Here is a 19,258-nt window from a genome sequence, read left to right as displayed (position 1 = left end):
TCAGGGACTACAGGACTTTTTATGTAGAACTAAAAATGTTTTGGAACCAAAAATTCTTCTATGGGATTCTCAATGGCGGAATTGGAATGCAAAAGCACGTATCTTAAATTGTTTTTTTTTTTAAGGTTGCATTGTTGCAGTTTTAGCGTTAACAGCTGTCTTACAGCTACTGTTTTTATATTGATTACCTTAAAAGCAAGCAAAGCATTCATTCTCATTTACATTTATTTCAGGTTTGTATTTAGCACATTCAGAGATTAATGGCAAACTCAATGTATTTTTGTGCAATAAATGTTTTATTTAATTTTGCACGTATTTTATACTTTTTTTTATTTTTGTCCACTTTGTATGTTTCCATGCCACAGAAATTTTCCTTTGACACTGAGATGTATAGCATGTTCACAAATCTCTGAAAGTTGCAAAATGCGATTACAATCTTTTCATCACCACAATAAATGCAGTAGTTTACAAAAACAAACTAAACTGTCTTAACTTTTTTAATGAGGAGTCTGGTGCAAATTCGTACCAAGAATTTTATTAATTTCAATAATGATCTTTACAAAATTATGCTCGCATGTCATCAGGGGTATCAGGCTGACAAGATGGATGTCTCACTTTGAAGGCCTCAATCTCAAGTAAGGTCTGGTTCAGCCTTTTGATAGTAGGGAATGGGGTCATATTTACCTTGAACCTTTGGAAAAGGACAGTAGATAAGTTAACATTTAAAGGCATAGTTCACCTAAAAATGGAAATTCTGTCATTTACTTAACCTCATGTTGTTCCCAACCCATATGACTTACTTTAAGTAGAACACAAAAGTAGATGTCAGACAGAATGAGAGCCTCAGTCACCATTCACTTTCATTGTACAGAAAAATAGATGCAATAAAAATGATTGCTAACATATTTTGCCAAACTACTTATGTGTACAACAGAAAGAGAAAGTTACACAGGTTTGGAATGACAAATGGGTAAGGAAATTAGGTGAGCTATCCCTTTAAGGTGCATTTTGCAGAACGCTGTGATGTTGAAAACAAGTGCAGAAAGCTTTAAAGAATTATCTTTCAGCATTGTAGACTTAGGACACAAGACAAATATCTGCCATGGATATCTATAAGGAACACAGTGTAGAAATGTAACTACATTTCCACATAACATAAACTGTGATTAGGAAATACTCTATGGTACTCCACTTATTACCTCATCACCTACACAGGACATCGCTGCCGTGTGTTTTAGGATTGGCTCCAGGGCTTCAAAACAGACACAATAAAATTCACTTGCACAGCAATTACATATGATGAGGAGAGTTAATATTACAACGACTGTTTACATGCACGTCAATATTTCTCTATTAATCAGAAAATGGCAATATTTGAAAAGAAAATACAGCGTAATAAAAAGGAAGAGCGAGCTTCTCAAGTATTTCCAGAAGAGAATAGCAGGAAACGAACACGCATGTCTTAGGGTGAATCTGAATCAGCTACCAAGTTCACTGATCAGGGAGTCGGCCATTTCTAGGGGCTGTCTCAACCGCAAAATCAATCCAGTGCACTGAAATGTTCGCTCCCTAAAATTTCCCAGAATGCACTGTAATAACCAGGGAGCTTTGTTGCTTACTATGTTCTGTTACTAGAAACGCCGTAAGGTTTTCTGAAGTCTTGCAAGTTGTTAGAAGACTAAGCTTTATTTTTTTCTTTAAAAGAGATGATTGTATTGTCTTTCATCCATAATGACCATGAAAGAAACAATTTTCTAAATAGTTGTTAGAAGTTTAAAAATACACTCCTTGGGGCCTGGGTAGCTCAGCGAGCATTGGCACTGATTACCACCCCTGGAGTCACGAGTTTGAATCCAGCCAGTGACTTCAGCCAGGTCTCCTAAGCAACCAAATTGGCCTGGTTGCAAGGGAGGGTAGAGTCACATGGGGTAACCTCCTCGTGGTCGCGATTAGTGGTTCTCACTCTCAATGGGGCACGTGGTAATTTGTGCGTGGTCGCGGAGAGTAGCATGAGCCTCCATATGCTGGGAGTCTCTGCAGCGTCATGCATAGCGAGCCACATGATAAGATGCGTGGCTTGCCGGTCTCAGAAGCGGAGACAACTGAGACTTGTCCTCCGCCACCCGGATTGAGGTGAGTAACAGCGCCACCACAAGGACCTAGTAAGTAGTGGGAATTGGGCATTCCAAAATTGGGAGAAAAGGGGATAAAATAATAATAATAAAAAAATACACTCCTTTTTTTTATTTGTATTTATGTCATTTATCTTTCATATAACACTGTACATTTGAATATCTAAATTGAAAATGTACGAGTCTGTCATTTATACAGCGATGTTGTTGATTAATACCAGCTGTGTTTTAATGCGCCAGCTCGTGGCTAATCATGTCAGGGGCGACTGAGTCATAAGCGTCTCAATGTTCAGTAGATAAACAACCTTTGCCAGTGCTCCAATTTGTTCACGATATACTGATTCACGACATACGGAGCAGATTGAGATGCACCCTTAGTTTATTCACAATATGCTGATTACATGTGTACAGGAATATTCCAATAGTTTTGAAGCATGTAAATGTCGCTTTCTGAATAAAGGCATATCCAGAATCAAAATGTGCATATAAATGTTGTCACTGAGTATAGAAAAATTAGTTATGGCAGAACTAAGATAAAAGCAAAATGTAACTGCACTGTATTGAAAAGACCAAAGGTGTCATTAGTTAAAAACTCGCCTTCAAATCCTCTGTTGATGAAATGTTGAGCCCACTGTACCTTCTCTGCTCCAATTTTCTGAATCACATACAGGTTCTGAAGTACAGAATTGGAAGTAATGCATAATTGGAGTCTTACATGTGATGCACTATTCTTTAACAGCACACATTATACAATGCTAAATAATTCAAACAGTTGTACCATATTGAGAGTTACAGATTCATGTACATGTAATCTGGAATATGTAATCAAATTATCAAACATCAAGTACATGCAATTAGATTAAATTACGTTTTAAAATACTCAATCAGATTAGTTACTTTTTATGGTTTACATGATTACATATTAATCAGGCTGCTGCAGTAAATTGTTCAAAATGTATTGATCACTCTGTGCGGCACGTTCTGAGACTTTTTTCTTTGTGACATTGATTCACAAATATACTGGTATATCTGTTACCACACATGGATGGCGTTTGTAATGCCAAAATGGCTGGAGTACATATTAAGTGCCTTTTTTATTTCACTCAGAAACAGGCAAATAGTGAGTAAAACACACACACACATAAATCATATTACTTCTCATATTTTGTTCCATTAAGTAAGTTTTCTTAAAGGTGCACTCAGTAACTTTTTGCTTGTGTCATCTTGGATTACAGTGGATGCAACATCATTTAAAATCAATAATTTTCAGTTACAGATGCCATTGTAGATATTCACTATTCACAATCAGCCATGATTAATTTAATCCAAGAGTGAAAGTGTCCAATAACAAGACGGTTACTTAGATTAATCAAGTAGTATTCAGCTGGTCATGTGATTCTAAAATGGCAGCCCCCATGAGGGCAGTTTTATAAGGTTACTGATATGACTAGAGTCCTCATCTCATGTGAGCGGTCATGATTTTATACATATGTTTCAAAATTACAATTAATTTCTTCAGGAGTAAAACTTTTTTAATGGAGAAAAAATTACTGACTGCACCTTTCAATGCATTTAAGTAACATTGTCAAAATGTTAGCATCTTATCCTACTCAAATGCATGTGATACCAAATAAAAAAGAATGTTGAGATGTTTCATTTCGCAGGTGGCATCCAGATATCATCTTGGAAATAAAAATGTTGGTTCCATTTTATAATAAGTTTCCATTCGTTAACATTAGTTAATGCATTAGGTATCACAAACAAGCAATCAACAATATATTTTAACAGCATTTTTTAATCTTTGTTAATGTTAGTTAATAAATATACAATTGTTCATTGTTAGATCATAGTGCATTAACTCATTTTAACAAACATTTTTTATTTAAAAAATGAATTAGTATATGTTGATTAACATTAACTAAGATTAATAAATGCTGTAATAGTATTGTTAATTGTTAGTTCATGTTAATTATTTCTGCAGAAATAATACATGTAGTTTGCGTTCCGAACTCTATCACCATTGTACCTAGAAAGGCTCTTAAAATCAGGTTACTCCTGGATGACTGGCCCTGCAATTACTGTACCATAAATAATTTTAAATGAAACATCTGTTATATGACAAAGTAAGCAAAGTTGTGTCTGGTTTAGATTTGCTGCACTTAGAAGTGTTCCAATTAAAACAAACACACAATAATTGGAGTTCTAAATAAGTATTCCCTGTTTGTACTGACAAGATCATACTCCATATGACCCATACACATAGCTGGTGTATGATGCTGTCAATAATTACTCACCTGGAGGGGCTCGATCCCAGAGGCGATGATGTCACAGATCATGCGGACCTGAGCATGCTGCTTTGGGTCTGCAGGCAGGAGGCAGGGCCCTGGCCAAGTTTCCTCAATATGCAAAAGAACAATAATGTAAATGTAAAACAATATAATTTCTGTGTGCTGAAAAGCAGTACAATCCATATATTCTTACCGAGTGAGACAAGGTGATGCCATCAGTGGACACTTGCTGCATTGGATTAAATGCTTTAAACTGATCTGTGAGCTAATGAGTTAAAGAGAAAACTCTGAATCGATGCCAGCATGTTACATATTATTTCAGATGTGCATTTAATTGTGAGATTTACAATTCAGTGCAGATCTCTTCTGCAATACTACCTGTTGCCCACCATCCTTGATGAGATTTATTGGTACTTGCTCAAACTCAGTGCCTTTCAGTGCAAAGGATGTTCAAAAGAAACATTTTGAAAACATTAAAATTACATTTGTGAAAGTTGAGACATAGAATTAGATGCATGTGAACAGAATATGTTTACTTGGGTAGATTTAGACTTTGGACACTCACCTGTCTGGACTCTCCAAGAGCAAGAACTTCTGAAATATCCTTGCAGAACAGGCTAGAACATAAAAACACAAGAGTCAAATAACTTACAAACAGTAACTCAATATAAGTTGTTTGAATATAAGTACGAGTTGTTTGAATCTTCATTTGGGTTGCCATGGTGTTCTGATAACTACTGAAACTATTCAAGGAAAAAAAATCTGCTACTTGCGCAACCAATAAGAGGCCACCCCAAAAATCCTCCTCCTGGTTGCTATAGTTTCACGTGACTAAGCAACTTTGAGCGACTTCGGATTATTTTAGGATAGTATGTGTGCATTATGTCTATCAACTCCTATCTGCATTGTGCAACCCAACCATTAGATGAGATTTAATTATTTACTTTCATAAAATGTGCAACTGAAGCACACATTTTTGTGATAGTGTGACCCTGGGGTGGTTCTAGACCCTTTTTAGGGGGGCTGTCATCTCAGCCCCGCTAAAACTCAACTATCAAACTATCAATTCAAAACTTATTTGAAAAATATCATTTTTACTTTTGAAAGTTTTTGAAAGTTTTTATTCTCTTTGCTATTCTGTGCATGCATGGTAACCCTTCGTATGTGCTTTGCCAGCAATTTGCTTCATTTGAATGGAGAAGCAGCTGTGCTGCATGTATGTCATAGATGCAGCCGGAGGCGGCAAACTTTAATCAGTGGCTTACTTTTTCTATGTTTTATGAAACATCCTGCTATGAAGGTATTTTCTATTTTTTTTTTTTTTTTACTTGTTTGCTAGCCTGCATCAATGCATTCAATGTCTACAATCATGGCCGTAGCAAGGTAATCTGGGCCACCTGACTGTATATTGCTCTGGACCCTTTTCCTATTAAAACTTACAGTTTAGAATTTGTTGTGGGGCCCCCTGGACCTTTGGGCCCCTAGAATCATTACCGCCTTTCACCCCACTAGCTACGGCCCTGTCTACAATGTCTCATGAAATTTGCCCACTTAAATTAGCTAGCAGTAGTTAATAATCATCCAGCCAGTTTATAATTCAAGATTGCTTGGTCATGGGAGTAAAGACGCTGACTACCACCCCTGTAGTCATGAGTTCGAATCCAGGGCGTGCTGAGGTGACTCCTGCCAGGTCTCCTAAGCAACCAAATTGGCCCGGTTGCTAGGGAGTGTAGAGTCACATAGGGTAACCTCCTCGTGGTCACTATAATGTATGGTTCTCACTCTCGGTGGGGCACGTGGTGAGTTGTGTGGATGCTGCAGAGAATAGCGTGAAGCCTCCACACACGCTATGTCTCCGCGGTAACGCACTCAACAAGCCACGTGGTGAGTCACTACGCCACCATGAGGACTTGAGCGCATTAGGAATTGGGCATTCCAAATTGGGGAGAAAAGGGGAGAAAAAATAATAAGATTGCTTGGTCATTGTAACAAGGTTAACGTTGGGAAAGGAGGAGGCGGGAACCGGCTGAACCGTCAAAATAATATTTAATGAAACAAAAAGACACAAAACATAAACTCACACACTGCAGCTGCATGTGGCTCTCTCTCCCGAACTGCCGCATTCCGCTGCACTTATCCCCCTCCTCGGCTGATTAGCCCAATTGGGGGCCAGGCATGCATAGTCACGGCCCGGCCCCACCCTCCTCCTCGTCACACTCCTCACTCCTTTGCCTCAGGCCGGGGAACCCCCGGCATGATGTACATCCCCCCCTCTTTTCTGGGAAAAATTGCTCACCAGTTCCCAGACACGCCGTCGCCTTGTCCTTGATCACTCCTCCACCCTCTGGCGGACGACAGCTGCTCCTCCCTGGGCGGACCGGAGCCAGTCCTCTGACCAAAAACAGTCATAATTTAGAAATACAATATTACCTTAATACACTGCCAAATGCATTTTCTAACCTGTTTTTTAAAAAAGCTTGGTTTTGTGGATGTTTCCCCTTTAAGGCTTCACTGTAACAACCCACTGTTCTGATTGACTCACTTCATCACCTGTGTGCAAAGTGGGCAAAGACATAATGTGGTGTGTTTGACTTCGTCTTGAAGCAATGCATGGTGGTTACAAATTCTGTTTGACTTTTTTGTCTGCACCTGCACAACGTCACGGTCACATATGTCATCAACACACTGCAAGAGCAGCAAATTCGAAAGCAGCCACCTGGCTCAGCCTCTGATTATCCATCTCATTTCATGTAATATTAATCTTATATTGTGTCATGTTTACCAAAATAAAATGTTAATAAAATAAAAAGAATGATAAAAACATCACACCGCTTTGATGGTGTTGAAATAATATAGGTTTATATTAAATATATAATTATATATAATGATAAATTATGAATTAATGCACATTAAGGTAAAACCATCGGTTATAATAATATAAGGGATATGAGCACATAAAATATCAGCAAAATTAAAAGAAAGCACAGGATCACTGTCTTGAAGTTATAACGGTTTGTATGCACTTGACATTATACTTGAAAATCTGAATCCCCATGTCATGACCCCTTTAAGATAACTGAAGAATGTCTCCATATAATGAAAGGCAATGTATTGAAGTTCCAAAAAGGACATAAAAGCATTGTAAAAGTTCTCCATGTGACTCAAGTTGTATATCCCAAATTTTCTATTGTGATACGATCACTTTGGGTGATGAACAGATCAAAATTCAAGTCATTATTCACTCTCAAATCAAATAAAATCAAATCGTTGATCAACTTGTGCATACACAGCCTAAATCAAAAATGGCAGCATGTTATTTTACATCAAACCTCATTGGTTCTTGGATGTCAGTCACATTTTTTAGAGAACCAATGCAGGTTGATGTTAGTTTTTGAATCGGGCTTTGTATGCTATGTTATGATTTGATTGGAGAGTAAACAACTTTTATTACAGTCTGTTTGTCATACAAATTGTTAGTATTCCTACAGTTGTGGCCAGAAACTTTCTGAAGCAAAAGACGCAGGCTGGTGGTGGCCCTAATGACATGATCACGGTGTATAACCAACTGGATGGGGACATGTTTCCATCCTTGAAAGCTCTTATCCAGGCAGCCATAACAATACCTGTCAGTAGTTGTAGCTGTGAATGTCATTTAGTGCACTATGTTGCCTCCACACCTGGCTCAGGGGAACAATGGGTCAAAACAGGCTCCATCACTTGGCTGTCATGTCAGCTGAAAGGCATATCTTTGGTTGCATAGACCAGGACAAACTTATTGACCGTTTTGCATCTATGAAAGACAGGAGACATAGCTTAACGATACCATCTAAAAACTAACTGGAAAACAAAGGGGAATTTGCCCAGATACAGGGGAAATGGTCATCTTCTCATTAGCTATTTTACTGTTTATAATTGTTTGCAAGGTTGTGTTGCATGCATTTAAAGAAACTGAGAAAACTATTTCAATTAGCCCACCACAGTAGTTCTCCTTATTTAAAGAGAGACATTTCTTTTAAAAATTATGTATTGTGAGTATTTGTGAGGTTGTATTTTATGTGTTTCTCCCACAAGTAAAAGGTTGTTGGAGGTAATAAAAAGAAACATCTTACAGTACAATCTTCATACAGTGCATCCGGAAAGCATTCACAGCGGAACCAATACTTATGTACATGTGATTTTTTTTTATTTATTTTTTTTTTATAAATGTGCAAAGATTTCAAACAAACTTCTTTCACGTTGTCATTATGGGGTATTGTTTGTAGAATTGAGGAAAATAATGAATTTAATCCATTTTGGAATAAGGCTGTAACATAACAATATGTGGAAAAAGTGAAGCTCTGTGAATACCTTCTGGATGCACTGTATATTACATTTTCAAAGTGTAGTATTGTTGTGTGAGCATTTTCAAGTTTAGATCGTGCATGTTTCTGTCATAGAAGTGAGATTAATGTACAGTGGTTTGTGTGTGGTTTTTATATAGTATATATTGTGTTGTCAGAATACCAAAATTTCAGTAGTCATACCAATACTAGTGAAATTTCACGACTCTTGATACATATTTTGGTACTGCAAATAATTAATTCATAATGTCATTAATAAAATGATAAAAACAATGGCATTGGTTTAAAAAAACACAAGTTAATATCAGACAGTAATACAATTAAGAAAAAAAGAAACACATTACAAGCAATAAAACAAAGAGTGCTAAGTTTTTCATCTAAAGGGTTTATTTGAGCTAAAGTAATCCAGCCATGAGCATCAATTTTGTCTTTATCTTGTGAATATTTCTTAATGTCTGCAGTCATACTGTAACTGCAACATGTTATGCACAGAGATTATGTTGGTTCTTCACATATGTGATTATTTGCATTTATATTTGTGCTATCGACATGCTGCAATACACAGCCACAACACTAGTTGGCGGTATCGGCAACAGTAGCGAAGCAACCGCACCAAGTACTTTTAGGCCAATATCGCCGATATCGATACCATACCAATACCTCTGTTAAATTACATTTTTATGAATTTTTTGGATAAAATATCTTAACCTTAAATATTATTTAAACGTTTTTTTTTCAGCGGAAGAAAAATAGTTCCGGTGCCATGCAACTATTTGCTAATATAATATTTTTTTTTCCACTTCAAAGCTAATGAGATGGATTCATATTCATGGCATCTAAATAATAAGATCACTAGTTAAAAAATATATATATTTTTATGTGAGGAACGATATTTTTGATAGCACATCAGTATCTGAAGTATCCCTAGCACACACATATAGACAGTTGTCTGTCTGTCAAACAGTACACGTGTACCGATTTGAGCCGGTAATGCAGAAGGACTGGTATTATTACATTTATAAAATTTTAGTAACGACTTGGTACCAAAGTACCAGTACTTTTGACATCACTTTATTATTTATTAATATAGCGGTCCCGATTTACAAAGAGGCACCACTTAGTCAATGGTCTCTTGCATCACAAACTCATTGAGGGCTAAGCCCCCCCTAAGGATGAAATCCTAGAATCGCCCTTGTGTGACCCCCGAGAAAAATTTGGCTTTAGAATGAGATGAATTATACAGTAATGATGTCCAAATCACGAACAACTCGAACGAGATACTTGTTGATGATTCGGTCGAACCGATTCGCGAGGCGCTTGTCACTCGGCTGAAAGGGATGACTTTTTAGGGGTAAAACAATGAATTTGTTAATAAAATGTTGGAACGACATGTGATACAACATATATAACTTACAGTTAAAAAAATTTTTTCCCAACATAAATGAAACGTAAAATGCTACGGGAGGAACATTTTTGAGTGGTGACTCAAGTGAATCATTTTCTTTAGAACTGGTTCATTCAAAATGAACCATCCGAACGAGCCGATTCGCTAAAATGATTCGGACTCCTCGACGCTGCTACACAATTTAATTCAAAATAATGCATTGACTTTATTTTGTCATTAGAAAACGGAAAGACTTAACTGAGTACTTGTTGTTCGAGAAAAGAATGCATAAAACATTGGGGTTTTGTGTCACGTGTATCGTCATATGACTTTCTAGAACAAACTTTTTTTTATTATATTTTATTAATGCTTACAAAACATTTACAATAGCCAGGAGGTGTGTATATATATATATATATATATATATATATATATATATATATATATATATATATATATATATATAAATAAAAATAAATAAATAAGTTTAAATAAAAATATCAATTTTATTTTACATATTTCAGTACACTTTACAGCTTTCTTGTTTCTCAAATTGGAAATTGTTCTTAGGTATTGCTGACCCTCTGAAATAATGGTTTATAACCACCATACTTACATTTATGAAGACTAAACTTTGCCAACAAAAGCAGCAAATTAATCAAATAATATTCCTTATGAAGAGACATGTCATACTGAAAAACCGAATAAAAAATTTTCAAAACAAAGCTGAAAGCTGGGAATTATATGATCTCACAATCGTGCAGAAATCAGACCAAAAACTTTCTAGAACAAACAAACCTCACGCTGTGCCGTCTACGCAAGTATTGATTGACAGTTTTCACACCCTATCGTTTCGTAGAAAAAAAGCTTTCACCTATCAGCGTGTTTCAGCACAGTTACGTCTTGCACAAACTCGCATTGCCATTGGTGCATCTTTTCACATGTCTAGCCAATAGATGTGATTAATTTGGCGGTGTATTTAGTTATAGCATATGATTGGTTCTTTAGACAGCAAGCCCCGCCTATTATTAAAGTAACAGCAGGCAAACGGATCCTTCTGCACAGCGTTCAAGTCGTGGTTGGATACACGTTAGAGGAGTAAATACAACATTATTCTACCAATTCCATCATGGCAGCGACATTAATGCGTTCTGTTCTAAAAAGGAGGGTAAGCAACATAAACGCATTACTTTTTTTTGCAGGGATACACAGCCGTGTGCTTTTGACGTTACATCATGTTGTCAGAGTGTCAACTTCACGGTCATACGCGACGATACTTGTTTGCACATTAGCCAGGATGAAAGCAACTCTGAATATAATGCGCTATAAAACACACTCTGAAAGCTGCTATAGCAGCTGTAAGGAGTTTTTAATCACCGAACTGCAATGACATTTCTATTCTTATTCCGAAAGTTTTCGGTTGCAGTCAAATCTGTCAAGTTCATGCACGCTAAGCGCTAGTGTTAAGCCTAGTTTATACTTTGAAAAAGCCGAACTTTTTTCTCCCGGACGAACTAAAGCACCCTAGTCGATCGAAGCCGGCGTTTATACCACGCGCGACGTCGTTTTAAAATTAGTTTGTTTAGGGTGACTTCACGGTGTTTAGCGTACTGTTCCAGCCACAAGTAAAGACAATAATGCAAGTTTTTCTCTCCGTGGACCGCCGCTTTTAACTTTGTGCCGCTTCTTTGCTTTATTAAACTTGTCACGGAGCCCCTTCATCTTTTAAAAACTCAGTCTCTCTCCACTCATTTGTCGCGGCCGTGCTGTCTTTGTAGAATTTGTGTTGCAAATCATGTAAAAAAAAAAGTATACTTCCACGCAGTCTCTGAGAGAATGGCTTCAAAGGTATCAATTTTAATGACAGTAACCTAGTTAACAAGTCCTCAGCGGGCACGCGCGATTGTAAATAAAAAGCGTCACGTCTAAACCACACCCACAATTACGTTTAACCAGCGCCGTTGAAAAAGAGAGTTGCGACACTATTTGAACTCGCCGCCACGCGGTCACGTGGTTCATGTAGCTCTCAATAGTTCCAAAAAATCCACGCTGTCAACCTGTTTGAAAGGGTTTAAGCGGGACGGACAGCATCAGCGCCTATATTTGCAGCAATTTCCGGTTAATATTAACGCATAATGTGCATTGATTACTACGCTGACTACATTTATTGTAGCATTTTTTTCTGGGCAGTGATGGAGAGATTTTTTTTATTTTTATTTTTTTATTATTATTATTATTTTGGAGGGAAGGGGGATTGCTCCCATAACGTAGAATACATTTACAGTATGTATGTATTAATATTTTTCTCGTGCTTCTATGGTCATAATTACTCACATTCTAATGTTACCTTATGTTAAGACATTCACATAAGCATGCACAACAAGAGAATGTCAATGAATGCAAGCAACTGCTCAGTTTAGCCCAAGAAAGAAGTTTGGTCAATAGTGCAAAATAAACAAGGCAACCAATTGCATTCAATAAAACATGGGAGAGGGTAGATCTGTTTTTCCTTGAATGAGCAGTCTTCATAGAAACTCATTCGACCTCCTACAGGGAGACAAAGATGGCAGAAAGCAGGCCAGGAAAGGCATAAAAGTGTTCAGAATAGCCATTGCATTTTTTCTTTCACCGCAACCGTAGGAAGAAAAGGTGATCTGGACACCTGGCCAATGAGCACTCCATAAACTTCACTGGATGATGACTACTCAAAACATCTCCAGACGCACATGCAAGAACCACAGAGTCAAATTCTTATCCATACAATGATAGCAAAAACATTCAAACTCCACACCACAAGTAATGCTACATTTACTTGAATTTTTGGGTGAGGGCATTCCACTGCCAGAAGCAGACAGTGGTGGAAGATGTATTCAGATCTTTTAGTTAAGTACTAATACCACACTGTAAAAAATACTCCACTACAAGTAAAAGTCGTGCATTCAAAACCTTAAGTAAAAGTATGTAAGTATTATCAGCTAAATTTACTTAAAGTACCAAAAGTAAAAGTACTTACTCTGCAGAAAAATGTTCCCTGTCAGTGTTTTACTATTATATGTGATGTTTTTGGATTAATATTACTGCTGCATTAATATGTATGTTGAATTTTACTGCTGTAGATGTTTAAGGGTGAGCTAATTTTAAATACTTTATATACTGTTGGGTAGTTTAATCTACAGGAATGCATCATATTCTATCATCATATGTTTGTAGTGTCGCTGTTCTGTGAGAACCATGTATCTAAAAAGTAAACTTTTCATCATCTCACAAAAACAGCCCTGTTTTCATCTTTGTGACAATGCGTTTTCTAGCTAATCCAAAGGGGTTTTAAATAATTTATTTATCTCAAGTAGGAGAATTTTCTCAACCCATAAAGGAACACTTAATCTTTCAGACATCACAAACATTCAAAATCACCACATTTGGAGATGCATGGTTTTCACTGGACAGGAAGGGTATGAAAAATTGTAAACTGAAAACTACTGTAGTAACTAAATCTGTCAGACAAATGTAGTTGAGTAAAAAGTACAATATTTGCATCTGAGATGTAGTGGAGTAAAAGTATAAAGTTGCATTAAATGGAAATACTTAAAGTACAAGTACCTCAAATTTGTACTTAAGTACAGTACTTGAGTAAATGTACTTCATTGCACTCCACTGGTAGCAGAACATGTCATAGGCCCCAGAGGAGATGGGGTCTTGAGTCGAGACTGTTGCTGCTGGAGAGAACTGGGAGTAGTAAAGAAAGATGAAACTGTTAAGGGTAACACATTGAAGGACATCGATTAAATACACATCGAAAGCCAATGTTTCCCAAAGATTTTAATGAGGTAGAGATTACAAAAGTGAGCGGATACACCTACAGTTAGGCCCATACGAATTTGGACATTGGCATGATTTCTGTCCAATACACTGAATCTGAAATTAAAGAATGACTATGGACTCAGCTTAAATTTGTGGGTATTTTCAGATGTATCAATTGAACCATGTAGTAATAATAGCCATTTGACAGACTGCCAATTTCAGAGGACCAAAATGTATTGCACAAGTTCCTATAAACCTACATAAAATGATCATATTTAGTACTTGGTTGCAGATTCTTTGAATTTGACCAAATAATACCCTCATACTAAAGCTGAAAGTCTGTATTTTAAACTCCTAATCATTGTTTAATTTAAAATCCAGTGTGCTGAAGGACAGAGCCAAACCAACCTTACACCTGTAGGCTATAGGGCTAAAACGATTAGTCGACGTTATCGACAACATCGATAATAAAAACACTGTCAACAAAAATGTTCATTGTCGAATAGTCATTTGATCTGATTTAATGTAAAATGAGATAGATATGAAAATAATGATGGCACGTGAGAGGAGCACTTTCATTTTGTTTTTTATATTTTGTCTTTACTGCACTAGCAGAAGAATGATCAAGTGAAAAAATACACTTATATACAAAATTCAATTATTCAAGATACATTCTCTGAAAGCAAGTCTAAATATCTTATTTGTTGTTTATCAGGTAACTCTTGTTTTAAGTATTTTTAGATATTTGAAATGGAAAACAAGACACTTGTTAACAATAGGATTTTTTGCAGTGAATTTTTTTACTGAATTAAACTTAGTCATTTGTTTTCCTGTAAATGAATGTCATTTAGAGGTACATTTGAAGTCAGAAGTTTACATACACAAAGTTAACTGTGCCTTTAAGCAGCTTGGAACATTCCCAAAAATGATGTCAAGCCTTTAGACAATTAGCCAATTAGCTTCTGATAGGAGGTGTACTGAATTGGAGGTGTACCTATGGATATATTTTAAGGCATACCTTCAAACTCAGTGCCTTTTTGCTTGACATCATGGAGAAAAAAAAAAAAGAAAATCAGCAAAGACCATTGTGGACCTCCACAAGTCTGGTTCATCCTTGGGAGCAATTTCGAAACGCTTGAAGTTACCATGTCAAAAATCAAATCAAATCACTTTTATTGTCACACAACCATATACACAAGTGCAATGGTGTGTGAAATTCTTGGGTGCAGTTCCGAGCAACATTGCTGTCGTGACAGTGATGAGACATATACCCAATTACAATAAACATCAGATTAACACAACACAATTTAAAGTCTAATATACACATACTTACACACAACACAATATACAAATAATAACATACACTGTACAGTATACAATACACACAATATAGATACACATTATTCAATAAAAAAGTATATATAGTATATATAGAATGTACAGTAGGTTGTATTGTACTGTATTGACAATCAGGCTGTCGGTTGATAGTAAGTTGTTAAGAGAGAATATAATATAATAATAATATAATTTATGACAGTCCGGTGTGAGATATAAGAGTAAGAGTAATAAAGTGCAGTGCTGATGTATTTTGATCGTGGGAGATCAAGAGTTCAAAAGTCTGATTGCTTGGAGGAAGAAGCTATCATGAAGTTGGCTGGTGCGGGTCCTGATGCTGCGATACCGCCTGCCTGATGGTAGCAGTGAGAACAGCCCATGGCTTGGGTGGCTGGAGTCTCTGATGATCCTCCGAGCTTTTTTCACACCGCCTGGTATATATGTCCTGGAAGGAGGGAAGCTCACCTCCGATGATGTGTCTGGCAGTTCGCACCACACTTTGCAGTGCTTTGCGGTTGTGGGTGGTGCTATTGCCGTACCAGGCGGAGACGCAGCCAGTCAGGATGCTCTCTACAGTGCAGGTGTAGAACCGTGTGAGGATGTGGCGGTTCATTCCAAACTTCCTCAGCTGTCTCAGGAAGAAGAGGCACTGATGAGCCTTCACAACAACTACAGTGTGGAAGGACCACGTGAGTTCCTCAGTGATGTAGACACCCAGGAACTTGAAGCTGCTGACTCTCTCCACTGGTGCTCCATTGATGGTGATGGGACTGTGTTCTCTGTCTTTTCTTCTGAAGTCCACCACAAGCTCCTTTGTCTTACTGACGTTGAGGGAGAGGTTGTGCTCCTGACACCAGTGTGTCAGAGTGTGTACCTCCTCTCTGTAGGCTGTTTCATCATTGTCAGTGATCAGACCTACCACCGTCATGTCATCAGCAAACTTAATGATGGCATTGGAGCTATGTGTTGCCACACAGTCATCTGTGTACAAGGAATACAAGAGTGGGCTGAGAACACAGCCCTGTGGGGCTCCAGTGTTGACGGTCCGTGATGAGATGTTGCTGCCTATTCTAACCACCTGACGTCTGCTTGACAGGAAGTCCAGGATCCAGCTGCACAGCGAGCTGTTTAAGCCCAGAGCCCGGAGTTTCTCATCTAGCTTGGAGGGCACTATGGTGTTGAATGCTGAGCTGTAGTCTACAAACAGCATTCTCACATAAGTGTGCTTTTTTATCAGGTGGAGAGAGCAGTGTGTATTGTAGATGCAATGGCATCATCAGTGGAGCGGTTGTTGCGGTAAGCAAACTGCAATGGGTCTAGTGAGAGAGGCAGCACAGAGCAGATGTAATCTCTGATTAGTCTCTCAAAGCATTTGCTGATGATGGGGGTCAGAGCAACCGGACACCAGTCATTTAAGCAAGTGATTTTGGATTGCTTTGGAACAGGCACAATGGTGGATGTTTTGAAGCATGTGGGGACTACAGACAAAGAGAGGGAAAGGTTGAAAATGTCCATAAAAACAACACGTCTTGTTCTGGTCGGAACGACGTCCTCTACGCACTTTCTGTTGAAATGCGTTACGCTATCAGCGTAAAGCTCGATGTCGTCATCAGAGGCGGACTGGAACATCTCCCAGTCCGTGTGATCAAAACAGTCTTGTAGCGTAGAGTCTGATCGGTCCAACCAGCACTGGATCGTTCTGAGGGTGGGTGCTTCCTGTTTCAGTTTCTGCCTGTAAGCGGGCAGAAGCAGAATGGAAGAGTGGTCCGATTTGCTAAATGGTGGGCGGGGGAGGGATTTGTAGAAGGGAGAGTAGCAATGGTACAAAACCCGGTCCCCTCGTGTGTTGGTGGTATTTTGGTGCGACTGATTTGAAACTGGCTTTATTAAAGTCCCCGGTCACAATGAACGCGGCCTCAGGGTGCGCGGTTTCCTGCTTGCTTATAATCCCATACAGTTCCTTGAGTGCCCAGTCTGTGTCGGCTTGTGGCAGGATGTACACAACAGTGATAATGATCACTGTGAATTCCCTTGGTAGCCAGAATGATCGACACAGAAGGATGAGAAATTCCAGATCAGGAGAGCAGAAAGACTCGATAGAATGTATGTTCCCCTGATCACACCAGGATTTGTTGATCATAAAACATACACCACCACCTCTGCTTTTACCTGAGAGGTCTTTCGCTCTGTCCGCTCGGTACAAGGAGAACCCCGCGGGTTCAATGGCTGAGTCTGGAATCTCTGCAGACATCCAAGTTTCTGTTAGGCAGATAATGCCTAACAGAATGCCTCTCGTTGGAAAGAGATCTGCGCTTTCAGCTCGCAGAGCTTGTTATCCAGAGACTGAACATTTGCCAGTAGAATACTGGGTAGTGGGGGTCGATTTGCATGGCGTCTTACTCTGAGTACGCCGGCTCTGTTTCCCCTTTTCCTCCTGCGTTTCCGTGGCCGGGTAGCCCAGACAAAGGGCTCCGCTTGCGTGTCTGTAAACAGTGGGTCGGCATTGAGGAATTTGAAGTCCGGTTTACGGTGTGTAATTGCTGAACCAATGTCCAAAAGTGTTTGTCTGTCGTAGACAATAAGGCAGACAACATCCAAGACAAAAAACATAAGAATTGTAAACAAAACAAACAAAACACTACCATGTTTTGTCAGAGCTCGCAATGCAGCAGCCATACTCGGCACCATCTTGAGATCGATGTTCATCTGTACAAACAATAGTATGCAAGTATAAACACCATGGGACCACACAGACATCATACCGGAAGGAGACATATTCTGTCTCGGAGATGAACGTAGTTTGGTGTGAAAAGTGCAAATCAATCCCAGAACAACAGTAAAGGACCTTGTGAAGATGCTGGAGGAAACAGGTGGACCAGTATCTATATCCACAGTAAAACAAGTCCTATATCGACATAACCTGAAAGGCTGCTCAGCAAGGAAGAAGCCACTGCTCCAAAACCACCATAAAAAAGCCAAACTACAGTTTGCAAGAGCCCATGGGGACAAAGATCTTACTTTTTGGAGAAATGTCCTCTGGTCTAATGAAACAAAAATTGAACTGTTTGGCCATAATGACCATCATTATGTTTGGAGGAAAAAGGGTGAGGCTTGCCAGCTGAAGAACACCATCCCAACAATGAAGCATGGGGGTGGCAGCATCATGTTGTGGGGGTGCTGCAGGAGGGACTGGTGCACTTCACAAAATAGATGGCATCATGAGGAAGGAAAATGATGTGGATATATTGAAGCAAACTCTCAAGACATCAGCCAGGAAGTTAAAGCTTGGTCTCAATTGGGTCTTCCAAATGGACAGTGACCCCAAGCATACCACCAAAGTTGTGGCAAAATGGCTTAAGGACAACACAGTCAAGGTATTGGAGTGGCCATCACAAAGCCCTGACCTCAATCCAATAGAAAATTTGTGGGCAGAACTGAAAAAATGTGTGCGAGCAAGGAGGTCTACAAACCTAACTCAGTTACACCAGTTCTGTCTGGAGGAATGGGCCAAAATTCCAACAACTTATTGTGAGAAGCTAGTGGAAGGTTACCCAAAACATTTGACCCAAGTTAAACAATTTAAAGGCAATGCTACCAAATACTAACAAAGTGTATGTAAACTTCTGACCCACTGGGGATGTGATGAAAGAAATAAAAGCTGAAATAAAACATTCTCTCTACTCTGACATTTTACATTCTTAAAATAAAGTAATGATCCTAACTGATTTAAGACAGGTAATGTTTTCTATGATTACATGTCAGGAATTGTAAAAATCTGTTTTAATGTATTTGTCTAAGGTGTATGTAGACTTCTGACTTCAACTCTATTTTTAAAAGATGATTTTGTCCTTTTATTATTAGTAAGCACTTTTATTACAACCTTTTAAATCAAGGTACAAGCTGAATAGTTGGTTAAGAGCTAATGATTAATCATTGCAATAATCGCAGAATAGTCGAATAATCGTTAGATTAGTCGAT

The 19,258-nt window shown here is 38.3% G+C and overlaps 2 protein-coding genes across 5 annotated transcripts in view; one reads left to right on the top strand and one right to left on the bottom strand.

Moving 5' to 3' along the window:
- Positions 1 to 16: 16 nt before the first annotated feature.
- Positions 17 to 10,903, bottom strand: LOC127411363 (maleylacetoacetate isomerase-like). 3 transcript variants are annotated; one of them, XM_051646888.1, is made up of 9 exons: positions 10,761 to 10,903; positions 8,044 to 8,210; positions 6,502 to 6,970; positions 4,986 to 5,037; positions 4,799 to 4,851; positions 4,614 to 4,685; positions 4,427 to 4,528; positions 2,730 to 2,805; positions 17 to 691 (listed from the first exon to the last, which is right to left on the bottom strand). In XM_051646888.1, the coding sequence occupies exons 3-9, from the start codon at positions 6,541 to 6,543 to the stop codon at positions 681 to 683; spliced, it is 408 nt and encodes a 135-aa protein (XP_051502848.1). In that variant the 5' UTR covers positions 6,544 to 6,970; positions 8,044 to 8,210; positions 10,761 to 10,903; the 3' UTR covers positions 17 to 680. The 3 variants fall into 3 exon arrangements, with proteins under 3 accessions (XP_051502848.1, XP_051502847.1, XP_051502846.1); XM_051646887.1 differs by having other exon boundaries at positions 19 to 2,805; positions 6,502 to 6,809; XM_051646886.1 differs by having other exon boundaries at positions 19 to 2,805; positions 6,502 to 6,811; positions 8,098 to 8,210.
- Positions 10,904 to 11,174: 271 nt separating this feature from the next.
- The window catches only part of LOC127411326 (methylmalonate-semialdehyde dehydrogenase [acylating], mitochondrial), a 33,613-nt gene continuing 25,529 nt past the window's right edge, over positions 11,175 to 19,258 (top strand). Inside the window, exon 1 of one of the 2 annotated variants that reach the window (XM_051646834.1) lies at positions 11,175 to 11,312. In XM_051646834.1, the coding sequence (XP_051502794.1) occupies positions 11,274 to 11,312 (39 nt within the window). In that variant the 5' untranslated portion in view covers positions 11,175 to 11,273. The remainder of the gene's footprint in view (positions 11,313 to 19,258) is intronic. The other variant, XM_051646835.1, reaches the window with a different exon arrangement.

The sequence above is a fragment of the Myxocyprinus asiaticus genome, chromosome 20 (assembly GCF_019703515.2).
Source record: "Myxocyprinus asiaticus isolate MX2 ecotype Aquarium Trade chromosome 20, UBuf_Myxa_2, whole genome shotgun sequence".
NCBI classification, from domain to species: domain Eukaryota; kingdom Metazoa; phylum Chordata; class Actinopteri; order Cypriniformes; family Catostomidae; genus Myxocyprinus; species Myxocyprinus asiaticus.
Note: the sequence above shows the minus strand (reverse complement) of the source record. Positions and strands in the feature narration are given on the sequence as shown.

What these genes read in the sequence shown, in the direction of transcription:
- LOC127411363 (XM_051646887.1), bottom strand. Translation starts at nt 6,543, where the DNA reads ATGCGGCAGTTCGGGAGAGAGAGCCACATGCAGCTGCAGTGT. An exon ending in CTCTTGGAGAGTCCAGACAG is followed by an intron (nt 4,852 to 4,985) that starts GTGAGTGTCCAA and finishes TTGCACTGAAAG; the next exon opens with GCACTGAGTTTGAGCAAGTA. An exon ending in GCATCACCTTGTCTCACTCG is followed by an intron (nt 4,529 to 4,613) that starts GTAAGAATATAT and finishes TTGCATATTGAG; the next exon opens with GAAACTTGGCCAGGGCCCTG.